Source organism: Echinops telfairi, unplaced genomic scaffold (assembly GCF_000313985.2).
Source record: "Echinops telfairi isolate 266 unplaced genomic scaffold, ASM31398v2 ScPeMD7_7463;HRSCAF=8501, whole genome shotgun sequence".
Taxonomy (NCBI): domain Eukaryota; kingdom Metazoa; phylum Chordata; class Mammalia; order Afrosoricida; family Tenrecidae; genus Echinops; species Echinops telfairi.
The window spans coordinates 2083629-2096978 of NW_022111363.1; the positions used below are offsets into that span (position 1 = coordinate 2083629).

Genomic DNA, 13350 nt, shown 5'->3' on the forward strand with positions numbered 1-13350 from the left:
TGAAATGATCGTTTCAAAATGCAAATCGTTTTCAGGTCACTGCTCAGCTTTATAAACAACTAGAGGGATTCTAATAATGCCTTAAAACCTTCCTGAGACTTTCAGTCGCTTAGCACCTGGGCCCTGTCTATTTCCCTAACCCACGTAGTACAGCTCACTTCCTGGGCTCCACCCCCACCCTCCCCCGGTTTCTTTTCATTTCACCTTCACACCAAAGCCTCTCATACCTTGTGCTTGGCTGGGGTAACCTGCCCGCTCTCTTACTTATTTTCCTGGCCAATTCCACTCACTCTTCTGAACTCGATGTAGATATCTTTTTTTCCCAAGGTTGTTTTTTTTTCTGTTTTGGTTTGGTTTTTTTGGACATCTTTTCCTTCTGTTTCATCCACTCGGGCTTTATCACAAGTGTTTGCTGCTTACTTGTCTGCTGTCTTCTCTAAACTATGTTCCTTGAGAGAGGGGAAGGGGTGTACTATTCTTCACTTTTATAGCCTATTGGTTGTAACTCAGCAAGGGTTCAAGACCTATCTGTTATATGAATGATATATCCTAGTAAAGTTCACTTGTAAGATTGATAATTAATGTATTCCCTTGCATCATCCTATCTGTTTCTTTGTTCCCCTCACGTTTTTTATTGTAGATTAGGTCATTCTGTGCTTTCTAACTTACTTAACCTTGTGTAATGAGAACACACATTGAATATTCCATAAAATAAGATTATTTAAGATACCTTTAAAAATAGTACAATCATGCAATCAGAAGCTTGTTCGTGAGTTTTGCTGAATTACAAGCTGTAACAAGGAGTCCTGGTGGCTAGTTGTTGTGCATTGGGCTGTGGTCCCCAAGCTCAGCAGTTCGAAGCCACCAGCGGCTTTGCAGGAGAAAGATGGGGGTTTCTATTCCCGCAGAGGGTTCCAGTCTCAGACACCCACAGGGACTCTTCTATCCTGTCCTACAGGGTCGCTATGAGTCGGCATCAACTCGATGGCAGTGAGTTTGGTTTGGGTTTATAAGCTACCCCTGAACTACAGCTTGTATTAAAAATAGGAGCTTTTAAATATAATTCAAAAGTAACATAAGATATGCTTTATCAATTTTATGCCTTCAAAGTGCATAGTTACGGTAGTACTTCACAAATAGGTTCACTATGTTGTCGTTGTTGTTAGGTGCCTTTAAGTTGGTTCCGACTCATCTGACCCTATGTGCAACTCTGTAAGCGGAATGAAACACAGCCTGGTTCTGCGCCATTCTCAAATTGTTGCTGTCTATTGTTAAGAATTATGATGAAACTGTGAGCCACCTCATGACACAGATGGATGTGGAGAACATCATGCTGAGTGAAGTTAGATAATCACAAAAGGACAAATAATATTTTTGTTAATTCAAGGAAGTTTTCGTACTGAAAGAAACAGACTTTGATGGTTACCAGGAGGGTAAGTGATACAGGCTAGAGGATAGCCAGCCATTAACGTGGGTGAAGGGGAAAATAATATCCTACAAGAGGGAGATGGGGAGACAATGGGTGGAGGGGACAGAGCACGTCATTGGGAGGTTTGGTAAGTTTTTCAGTTGTCGAAGGCAAAAATAATGATCTTGATTTGTGAACCCTCACCTGATTTACTATCTATTTAATTTGCCGCTGGAGGCAATTGTTGCATCCACTATGTCAGTCCATCTCATTGAAGTGTTTCCTCTTTTGTTGTTGTTGACTCTCTACCAAGCATGATTTCCTTTAGCAACTGAGCCTTTCTGGAAATATGTCCAAAGTACATGAGATGGAAGTCTCACCATCCTTGCTTCTGTCTATACTTCTTCCAAGACAGGTCTGTTTGTTCTTTTAGCTGTCCGTGTATATGAAGAAATTCAACACTGTATTTCAAGTGCATCACTTCTTTGTCTTCTTTATTTATCTTAACTCAGGTCTGTACCACAGAGGATGATGCTTCGTGCTGAGTTAGCAATTTCAGGGTGGGGGGAGTTCATTCACAGCTGTGCAGAATCAAAGACAGATTAGAGAGCAAAAATGCCAGGGTAGTTCTGGGATTCACGTTTCCACAATTTGAGCCAGTGCCGTGATGTTGTCTAGCATAGTTATTTCCATCTCAATCTGCTTCTCTTGAAAATAAGCCACAGTTTGGCTTGATAATTCATCTGTTCTTCAAAAACTTAAAGCAAAATTTATATTCATCAGAAGTGTAGATCTCTTCTAAAAGTGTGAAGTGGGCAGAGTTGATTAAACTGTATTTTGTGTTTCTTTTGGATTTCGCTTTTACATGCCTCGTTCAGAAATGTGACCAGTCTCTTCTTCACTATCAAAGATGTGCTTCCAAAGCGCTCTGGGAACTCAGCCTGGAAGCAGCACAGTTTCCAGTGACACTCGGTCCACAGGGCCAGTGGGAATCGGAATACCTGCCCTACCTTTAACGAGATAAAAATGAAATAGCCGTACTCCATGGCTCCTTCCCCAAAATTCCCACAAGCCTGGAAATGATAATGATTCTATCCGGGCCCCTGTGAAGTAGAATCATAGAAATGTCAGGGCTGCACATGACCTAGGCCGGCCTTCATTTTAGAGACGAGGAAGCTCAAGTCCAGAAAGAAGTGCTCTACCCAAGGTCACTCTGTAGGTTTGTGGCAGACTCAGGTCTCCGTTCTCCTGGTCCTGTGCTGTCCCTGATACCCTACAGCAGCTTAGAAGGTCCATGTCCTATGTAAGGGCCCAGAAAATAGGAACAAGGGACATAGGAAGGGGCTTCAAAAAGTGTGTGGCAAAGTGGAATTTAAAGATAGTGGAATTTTCTGGAGAACTTTTTGAAGTCCCCTTGTACTGTTGGCGAAGACTCCCATATATAGCTCCTTGCCACTTGCCCCCATTTATGAGTAAAAGAGGTTTATTTGTTTACTTGAAGTAGACATTTGTCATTTCTAAAGGTAAATGTTTACACTCATCATGCTGTTCAACCTTCGTCTTCATCTGCTCCTGAAGTTCTTATCACCCTTAACAGAAGCTCAGTGTCCCCTAAGCATTGTGGCTTCCATCCGCCCTCCCCCTCTGCTGCCCCTGGGGAAGCCCAACCCACTCGGATCTCTCTGTACCCTTGCCTATCCGATATTTCATATAAATGGTTTTGGTTTTGAACCTTTTTTGTGACTTAGGGGGGATCATCATTTTTGCATTCAACACCTGATTAAACGTCTAATGGCTTGCCCATCTCCCTTTTATAGGCTATTATCTTCTCCTTACAACAGAAGGACTGTGATGGTGACACACTTAGAAGACTTCCGCCTCCTAATCTGTCTCTTCTGGGGCAATAGCTAGCACTTGCCAAGGATTGAGTGTTTTCAGGCAGAGCTCTAAGAACGTCCTATTTCCTTCTCTCATGGTTGAATGAGGTAACCACTGTTACCATAGTCTTCATTTTACAGATGAGAAAACAGGTAATACTCAGATGTCACATAACCTGCCTAAGATCAGACAAAGGAACCCTGATGGCACAGTGGTTATGCATTGGGCTGCTAACCACCAGGTCAGCAGTTCAAAACCATCAGCCGCTCCTTGGAAGAAAGACCAGGGTTTCTATTCCCATCAAGAGTTAGTCTTGGAAACCCACAGGGGCAGTTCTACCCTATCCTACTGTGAGTCGGCATCCACTCGATGGCAGTGAGTTTTTATTTGCGGTGCTGAATCCTTACCTAGGAAGTCTAGCTCCACTCTAGGCTCTGGACTCTTATGATTACGTCCTCCTGGGAGAAACAGCCTATTTCAGCAAGGACCGTAGCGATCCTGGATGAGCCAACTGACTCTGTTTTTACATTTTATTTTCCTGGTTGGCTTTTTGACTACAAGTTCATCCTTCAGAGACTCTTGTTCCACTTATCCTAGTCTATATGCTCCATCTTCCCAACAGGAACTCCTTAACCAATGTATTACGTGCCATCTACCTCCCCTCGATCTCTGGGCCCCTGTCGCCCATACCACCCCCCTCGCTGCCTACTCCTCTTTCAATAAATGAATAGATAGGTAAAAATATAAATAAACAAACAAACAAATAAATAGATAGGTAATAATAACCAGTTATCCTGTAGATAAACTCCGATTTGACTTTTATTTAATAAATTAAACTCCACGCCATCACACCGCAATGGAATTCCTCCTCTCCCACATACAGCGTGCAGCCTTGCGCCTGCTCCATCCACACAGTCTTGCAGTAAAGCCCCTTTGGTCGTTGCTCTGGGGAGGCCTTCTACCAGGCCCGTGGCTCGCTCCCTCCACGGAGCCCACGCTCACGGGAAGGCATCAAGTACAAAAACAGTAATAAAGGGCAAAGGGGAGATGAGGAGCAGGAGGGGAGGTGGGGAGTACCTGCCCCCCTGGCCCGGCGCCTGCCCAGCTTTGCAGGAGCTGCCAGTGTGCTCCGGGGCCCACCTGGTGCTGGTCGGAGTGGGGACTTGAGGGAGGGATGGGCACTCCATCCCAAAGGGAGCTGTGTCCCCTGCTGGGACAGAGGTGAAGGTCACCGGGGAGAGATGCCCTCTCCTGTCTAGTCACTGAAGGTCCCGGAGCACACATATAAATAGAAAAGGGAATAAATAAGGGCGGAAGATCAGCTGAGGTGCTGAGTACCCGGGGACTCCTCGGAGGGTCCAGTGTCAAAGGTTTCTGCAGAAGCTCCTCATGTGCCCACACAGAGCTCCTCACTCCGACCACCCACTGCCTCGCCTCTGGGCCTCTGCTCACGCCATGCCCTTTGTGAGCACCCTTCTAGCTGGCCCTCCAGTCCAGGGTGGACAAGGCTTCCTGGAGCCCACAGGGCTTCCTGGCCTAGAAATCCAGGGAGGGGTTGGAAGAAGGTGTGGGGAATGGGTAGGCAGGCAAAACTCCCGCACTCAGGAGGTCTAGTGCAGGAGGGCCCTCAGAGCTGGGGGCTGGGGTTGCCATTAGCCTTGGGTTTGGATTTGAAGGAAAAGCGCTTGATGAGGCGGCGGGAAAAGCTGCCGGCCTTCTTCCGGACGCTGGGCGCAGCCGTGGTGTTGGAGAGGTCATCATGCGATTGGCTCAGACCCGCTTCCTTCTGTCGGGGCCTCCGGCGGAAGATGAGCTTGGTGCCACTGCGCAGGAAACTCACTGTGGGGAGAAGGGGGCAAGCAGCCAGGAGAACGCGTCCTGGGTGCAGTGGGGTGGGGAGCCGAGAACTAACAGGGGATGGAGGGATAGGAGATGCAGAACAAATCCAGTCTCTGGCTCTAGAAGCCAGACTTGCTTCAGATAAGAAGGGGACAAGGAGCCTTGGTCACTGCGGGACCCACTGGGCTACTACCCACTGGGCTACTGCCCACAAGGTTAGCAGTTCAAATCCACTCTGAGGGAGAAAGATGAGCATGCTTTCTGCTGCCCTGGAGATGGACCGTCTCGGAAACCCACAGTTGCCCTCTGTCCTCTAAGGTCCCTGTGCACCTCCAGGGCCACTGGGGGTGGGAGCTGGCTGGATGGCAGTGAGTTTCAAGTTGTCCTCTCTCCTTCAGGACAGAATGAGAGGTCCTGCGCTTGGGAATGGAGCCCCTGTGACTCCTGCCCTAACAGACTGGGAGGAGTGTGCCTTTGTAGTATGGATGACAAAGGCTGAGCTGGGGGATCCCTAAAGCCTATAAAACCACTGTGAAGAGAACAGGCGGATCCACATGGAATGTTTACCACAGGCCAGCACATGAGCCATACTGTGGGAACTTCAAAGATACATTCCAGCCCAGCCCAAAGAGGAAGGCTGACACAGAGGCTGCACTTAAGGACTCTCATTATCCCCCACTCAATAGATGTGTGGTTGAAAGACTCAGTGACAGAGGATGGCGATGTCTTGGGGCAAGCAAGTTTCAAAGAAGTACTACATCTGTCCCCAGCTGCCACTGTCAGAGGGGAAATCAATCCTACAAAGCCGAGTTCGAGTCAGATTGTTTATGCTCATGGGGGAGAGGGTGCAGAATGAGAAAATTTCAAAAAGATAAAAACCAGAAGGCAAAGGAAGACAGGGAGCTAGAGTCACACAAAAAAAAAGAAAGAAAGAAAGAAACTCAGGCCAAGGGCCATGATTTGGCCTCTCCACCCTATTACCTAAGTCGGTCAGATCCAGGCCAGGAACGAAGGCGTCGAATCGCCCTTCCTGCTCTGGCTTCGGAGTCCTCGTGACACCGTGGTTAAAGCAAGCAGCTTCTAACCTAAAGGCCTGTGGTTCGAAACCCACCAGCCGCCTGTGAGGGAAAGATGTGTCTCTCTGCTTCTGAGAGGTTTATGTCCTTGGGAGCCGGTGAGGAGGGAGTTCTCCCCGGTCCTAAAGAGCCCTTATGAGGCAGAAGTGGTTTGCGGGTTTGGCTTCTAGGCTGGCTGAGATTAGCTAAGAGCTCTGGTGACACCTAAGGGGGGAAGGAGAAGCAAGCTGGCTTGTAGCACTCACACCCCTCGGTGTCCACGGGCTCTAGGTCATAAAACAAACAAAACCAGCGGCCCTCGGGAGATCCCAATTCAAGGTGACCCAATGTACCGAGGGGCTTCAAACAGTCCACAGAAGAATGCCATTATCTCTCCATGCTACGTCCCCGTGAGCGTGTGAAAGGAAGCCCCTTCCTCCGTCAGAGTGGAATTGCGTTCCACAGCACAACTGCAAGTTTTCAAGGAGACTGGGACTACCTTGAAGTAGATCACCAAGCCTTCCTTCCAAGGCACCTTCAGGTGGATTTGAACCAGCAATGTTTTGGTTCCTAGTTGAGTTCTCAACCACCTTGTGCCACCCAGGGAGTCTCAGAGATCACGAAACCAAACCCACTGCCATCGAGTTGACGCCAACTCACAGCGACCCTACAGGGGAGTAGAATTACTCCAGAGGGTTTCTCAGACTGGCAGCCCTCGTGGGGACAGACAGCCTCATCTTCCTCCCATGGGATGGCTGGTGGACTCAAATCACTGACCTTGGGGTTCGCAGCCCAATACTTAACCTACGGGACCCACCTGGTCACGAGACTGGACATAAAAAAGAGACAAGTGGAGGGAGGCGTCCTGCCAATATTTGCCCACCTTTGTGGTCCTTGAGGCTGCGGGTCTCCAGGGCACCTGTAGACCCTGTTTCGGACTCCACATCATCCACGGACGGCCTCTCAGAAATGTCTGACCGCGTGGTTTCATCTGCTTCCTGGACACTTGTAGGGCTGGAGAGGGCATCCAGGGGTCCTGGGGACATGGCTGGTGGGTCTGAGGGAGATGACGAGGGACCTCCACTGCTCCCTGCCTCATCCTGCAGGGAGGCTTCCAAGGATGCCGCATAGCCCAGGGACAGTGCCAGTTCGTCCTGCGCGATGGGCACCTGGCACGAGCGACAAGTTTTCAGTGAGTGCCCGCCAAGTTAGGGCCCTCTCCCCGCTCCACCTTCTCTCTCCAGGGCCCATTACCTTGGAAACACCCGAGATGATCAGAGTGCTACGCTTGGTGGGTGTCTTCTTGGCAGCCCGCCCACCGGGCTCAGTCAGCTGGCGAATTGCTGTCTCGGCTACAGGGTCCAAACCATTGGAAAGGTGGCTCTCCCCTGCTGGGGACACACAGTAGGATGGACACCCTGACTTCTAGGCCCTGTTCCCTCTTCTTGGACTTGAACTCTTCCTACCTGACCCAGAGTTGTTTTGACTCCGGGGGGCGGTCCCAGTCCCCCCCCAACTCTCACCCACCCCGTGGCCCACTCACGGCTGCTGTGGGAGGTGCTGCTGAGGCCGCTGTTCTCACTCAGCACAGTTGTCGTCTTCTCGGTCACCTCCACCTTGGACGGGGAGCGGGAGGGGGAGTCTGGTGGGTGGGGGAGGGTCAGTGAGCTGCCGGAAGGGGCTTTAGAGTGGCCCCTACCCCGTAGTATTGTCTTTGTTGAGCCCGAGACTTGGGCTGGCTCGAGGTGACTAAGAAGATGGCATGGAGTCACTTGGAGGGGAGGAAAGGTCACAGGGGGCACGGGAGTGTGGGGAAGTGCCATGGGGCGCACTGAGGATGTGAGGGGGTGCTAAAAGTGTGTGGGGTGTCAATGGAACAGGGGTACACTGGATGTAGAAGACATTCCCTGGAGCCCCGAGAGGTGAGAGGGTCCCAGGGGTGAGAGAAATACAGGGTGTTGAGGGTCGACAGTAGAGCCAGCTGGACTGGGGGAAGGGAGAGACATGACCTGACAGAAGGGAATTGAGGATCTGGGAGCTGGGGATGGGGGGGCTGCCTGTATGAGGTGCTGGTAGAGTCAGAAGGGCAAGGGGAAGGGTTGAGGAGGAAAAGGCTGTAAGGGGGAGTCTGGGGAAGACCAAGACAAGGAACAGATGTGGTAAGAGCTGAACGACATGAAGGAAAACAGGGTGGGTGCAGACACATTATGCCTTCCCTTCCCTGTCCCTGTCCCTGTCCCTGCCCCTGCCCCAGGCCGGCAGCCCAGGGCCCTTTGCAAGAGCTGGGCTCCCAGGAGCCTCCTCTTTACCTAATTTGCCATCCACACGGGGCCGGGACTGGACAGTGGTGACCGTTGTGACAATGGTGCCATCGGGCATGATAGTCCGATCCAGCTCAATCTTCTTGGTAGGTGTGATGCTAGGGCGAGGTGTAGAAGGGGTCGGGGTGCCCAGGTTCCGGGGGGAGCCCTCCTCATACTGAAGCTGCCAAGGGAGAGAGGGCAATGGGGCAGGTCCTCAGAGACGGCCCTTCTCCTGTGTCCTCCACGTCCCCTGGGGCTCAGTCGCTCACCTCTGCTGCCATGGTAGCTGCGGGTCCCAGGACCTTCCCTGGCCCTGGGGTGAGTGGACACACCTGTCTTCGAGACAGTGGTCTGGAGGGTGAGCCCACAGGCAGGGTGGCCTGGCCCAGGAGTTCGCCTGGGGGAAGGGGTGGCACTGTGAGCTGGGCTCTGGCTGGGCCCCACTGGGCATCCACCCAGAAGCGCTCCCTCCTGCACTGTCCCCATACTCACTGTCCCCACAGCTGCTGCTCCTTAGCACTTTCAGGGTCAGCTCCCGGCTCTGGGGGCCCAGATCCCTGGGGACCGAGAGGAGAGGAAACATCAGCAAGGTAAACTCACCCTTGAGCTGAGGCAAGAGGCAGAGACAGATGGCAAGGATGCCCTCTGATGGGCAAGGATGGGCAGAGACAGATGGGCAAGGATGCCCTCTGATGACTTCCTGCCTTTCGGACAGTCTCACTGTCCAAGACCATGGGATCCTGCCCCTCACTGAAATCTTCCCTGCCTCCCTAGTTGCTCCCCTACCCTCAACTCACCCACTTTGCTCAAGTTGTCCCTTCAGCCCTCCATTTTTTCTCTGTTGAAATCTTACACTTGCTCTAGGGTATGACTTAAATACCACCTCTTCCAGGAAGCCCACTCTGATTTTCCATTCCCTTGTACCAAAGAACCTCTCCCATCAAATTGCTCCCCACCACCCTGATTGGAGGGCTTATGCCCTCTCAGTTATGTGCGTGTGGCATAGCCCCTAGCCTGCGGTCAACCAAAGAGTGGGGACTGTAGCTTCGTCTACATCCGTGGAAGCCAGCTTGGGGTTTGATGGATGCTGGGGACAGAGACCACTCCTTACAGTGACAGGTCCTCTGTCCACTCCACCTCAGGAGCAGCCCTCACGGGCTTGGTCCACTTCTGTTGCAAGGGGTTGTCCAGCTCAGCGACGCAGCAGAGCCCCGCAGTGCCTGCGGGGAATGAGCAATTGGAAGATGCCAGATGACGGTGGGGAGTGAGGCGGAATAGGGAGGACGTCCCTTGGTGGAGGGGCAGGGCCACCTGCCACCATGCCCTTGTGAGGCCCTGCCCCTCAAACTCTCACCTCCCAGCTCACTTCCCAAGTGAGATGCTCGAAGCTGCCGGAGGAATAACCGCGTGGGTCTGGGGATAGCTGGCTGGGCCTGGGGCACCGGGGGTGGCTTCTCACTGGGTGTCTAGGAGCAGAGAAGGAGGTAAGAAGAGGAAGAGGCTGGAGGGAGCAGCCTGGGAACAGGAGCAGAACCATGGGCTGGGGCGGCCCGCTCACCAGGCCTCCAGGGGCCGAGCAGGCCCGGAGGTTGACCATCATGGCTGGCTGAGTGCTGACGATGGCATCCTCGACCAGTTCCTGGATAGTGGAGAGCTCCACTTGCTCCTCGCCTCTCTACAGGGACAAGAAGAAGGAGAGGTGTCGCCTCTAGACGGCCTCGCCCTCCCTGTCTGCTCTGGCCTGCCCACCCTGGCCCTTACCTCCCTGGCCTGCAGCTTGGGCAGCACCACCAGGTGGAGATCAGGGCGATCAGGGAAGGCCCAGGACACCAGCAGCCCCTCTCCGGGGATTTCCTCCAGGTTGACTTCCAACTGCACACAAACGGACAAGGTGCTGGTTTGCTTGCTCCAGCCACCCCCGACTCCCAGGACCCGCCCTCCCCAGATCCAGCCCCCAGAGGAACCACTCTGCCACAGCTGACACAATGGATCCCCCACCCACACCCAACTCTGTTCCCACATCCCCCTCCACCTGTGTTGGTGGCAGTGTCAGGGTGACGTGGTAGGTCTCCATGGAGACGGCAGCAGGGGACTGCTGGGTCACGGAGACTGGGAAGCGCACCTCCTCAGCGATGAGCTGGCAGTGCAGCACCTGACACAAGCAAGGCAGGGTCGGCAAGGCGGAAGTGGCCAGGTCTGCTCCGCCCCGCCCTGTGGTGGTTCAGCAGACCCTTCCCCACTAGTTTTTCTTGGAATTTTCCCTCTTTGAGGTCACACCCCTCTAAAAGAATCAAGGAAAAGCCAAAGACATCTCATCCCAGAGAACTGCAGAGATGTGCATAAGACGTGTCATATTTTGCACCCAACTTCAGGGGCACAAGGGGCACTCCCAGACTTCCTGAAGTCAACTAATCTTGCGTCCCCAAGGCATTCATTCAGCTCAGGGTAAGAACCCCAAGGCTAGAGGACACCTTTGGGCTCAGCCGCTCTTGAGGGGAAAGGAAGGGGGAAAAGAAGACAGTACCTGGCCGACCCTTACCATGGTGTGCTCTGATTGGTCTATGCAGGTCACATGACCGATGCTGGCTCTGGGTGGGAGTTGGGGCACTTCCTCAAAGGTGATTTGGATGGAGCTCTGTGGGAGTAATAGGGCATGTGTTCAGTTCTCTGGAAACCGCCCTGCTCCCCACCAGGGCTGTCCTGTCCAGAAGCTGGCTGGGTCTTGACACTGCAAAGGCCTGAGCTGCCGGCTGGCGTCTGGCCACTCCTTGGCTGGGGCCTTTGGGGCAGGAAGTACCTTCTCTCAAACTCTGCTTCCCCAGAGATCACAGCTGCTAGGACCACTGACAAGTAGGAAGCTAGACCACCTCAGGGATGGGGTCCCCTGGAGCAGCAACCCTGGGTTCCTCCTAGAATTCCAAGAGTCTCCCTCCTCTTCTCTCTCCACCCTCCCACTCCACCCCACCCCCACCACCGAAGGAAGTTGTAAGCAAGAGAAAAACAAAAGATGTTAGTTGCTGCCGAGATACAGAGGGAGCCTCAAACACTTTGTGGAAACGTCCCATTATCTTTTTTCTTTTCTTGGACAGATCCTCTTTTCCATTGTCCTTTCATTCCACTTGCCCATTAACTTCGTGAAGGCCCTTCATGGAACAGCTGGGGAGAGGAGCCAGAGAGTCAAGTGCAGGATGGAAGCAGGAAGGTCGGTTCTTGTCGGACAATTGCTAAAGAAACGCTTCTCCAGATAATTGGGAGGGAGGGCACTGAGGACCTGGAGGCTCAGGAGGGTGACCTACCATGGTTTGGGGTCTTCAAGACTAATTCAGCACAACCTTGGGGAATGTGACCAGAGGAGTAAGGAAGAAAAGCCAAGTCAGAGGGCTCAAGGGCCCAGGGGCCTGGTTAATTCCTCAGAGTTGACAGCAGGGTGGCATTAGGGAGCAGAAAGCCGATTATTAGCTCAGGCCTTGAAAGAACTGCTTCCGAACTCTTCCACAGCAGAATGCTCTAGCCAGGAGAACGGAGATTGAGGAGGGCCCAGAATGAGCTGACAGCTCGTCTCTGGATCCTGGGAGGGCAGGCAGCAGAGCCCATTTGGCTAGCAAAATAGGCACAGCTTCTGTAGCTATCTTGTTCTATGGCCAGGTCCAGGGAGAGGGCTGCTTGGGACGCCAGGCTCTCCACTTCCTATAGAGAAGGCCAATGTCCAGCTGAGTCAGCTGTCCTGGGAAGTTGCTCCTGACCCAGGGACAAGGTACAGGCAGAGCTGAGTGGAGGAATGGGTTCAAGGTGTAGGCTGCCGTCTGCCAACAGATCCTTTTGCTGACCAGAGGAGACAACGAGATTGCATGTGTGTCCAGGCATCAGGGGAGCTAGTAGAGCATGAAGCCCCAGACTGTGGGGGTGGGGTGGGAGGCTGGAAACAACGCTCTGAGCCTGGGACTGGTGGGTGGTGCTGGCAATGAGAAATTGCTGGGCCAGGATGGGAGGCCTCTACTTGCCACCCCACCTCGGTCTCATGACTACTACCATGCTTCCTGCCCCACTTCCTGGGAGGCCAGATGCCCTGGTGCAGTGGGAGGAAGTAGGTTGGGCTGATTTGTAACTGACCATCAGGGATCAGCTCCAGGCTCACTCATCTACTGGGAGGCACATGGGCTGTCAATCTGGTCTCCACCTGACACCTTGCCTCCCTTCCCCCAAACAAACACACCCCTGGCCAGCCAGGTAGCTGGGTGTGTTTGACAGTAGCAGCGAAATCAGTAAAGGGTTGAGGGGGTCATTCAGGCTCTCTGGGGATCTGCCTGACCACAGCAGGAATTTCGGGGCATGAACTGTTAACCTGGAGTAGTAGCTTGAGGACCAAATTCCGTCTGCAGGTGCACCTGCCCCCACCCCCAACCCAACCCAGGCCAGGCTGAAGCGCCATCAGGCAGAGGGATTAGCGTTGCTATGAGAACAACAATTCGTGAACAGGTTTGGAGCCCAGAGAGTACCTTGCCCACAGGAATAGACGCTCTGGAACACAGCCGGATTTGTGCAAACCGCCCCCCACCCCTACCCCCAATCTCCCGGCCGCTGGCGGAGAGGAGAGGGGGCCAGAGGGTTCCCCAATCTCTTTGGCTCTTCTAAGCCCCCACAGACCCTCGCCGGAAAGGAAGGGCTAAAGGGCTACCCCTTTCCCAACTCACCCCATCCTTGCAGGCCTGCTCGTTCAGTGCTCGCACCCAAGCTCGCTGCCAGTTCTCCCGGAAAGACTTGAAGGCGAAGAGCGACGCTAGGAGGCCCCGGACGCCTGGCTCCTCGGGGACGCCAGCCCGAGCCGCCCGCAGCCTCAGCAGCGAGCGCCACACGCCCAGCTCCCGCA

The 13350-nt window shown here is 53.1% G+C and overlaps 1 protein-coding gene across 1 annotated transcript in view; it reads right to left on the minus strand.

The window, feature by feature from the left end:
* Positions 1-4087: 4087 nt before the first annotated feature.
* Positions 4088-13350, minus strand: part of C2CD2L (C2CD2 like) — a 16801-nt gene continuing 7538 nt past the window's right edge. The window contains exons 2-15 of the mRNA XM_004712830.2: positions 13175-13342; positions 11023-11118; positions 10516-10635; positions 10245-10355; positions 10042-10158; positions 9838-9949; positions 9595-9703; positions 8976-9040; positions 8753-8880; positions 8490-8664; positions 7724-7822; positions 7435-7571; positions 7064-7349; positions 4088-5125 (exon numbers count right to left, since the gene is read on the minus strand). Coding sequence (XP_004712887.1) covers positions 4914-5125; positions 7064-7349; positions 7435-7571; positions 7724-7822; positions 8490-8664; positions 8753-8880; positions 8976-9040; positions 9595-9703; positions 9838-9949; positions 10042-10158; positions 10245-10355; positions 10516-10635; positions 11023-11118; positions 13175-13342 — 1935 coding nt within the window. The 3' untranslated portion in view covers positions 4088-4913. The remainder of the gene's footprint in view (positions 5126-7063; positions 7350-7434; positions 7572-7723; positions 7823-8489; positions 8665-8752; positions 8881-8975; positions 9041-9594; positions 9704-9837; positions 9950-10041; positions 10159-10244; positions 10356-10515; positions 10636-11022; positions 11119-13174; positions 13343-13350) is intronic.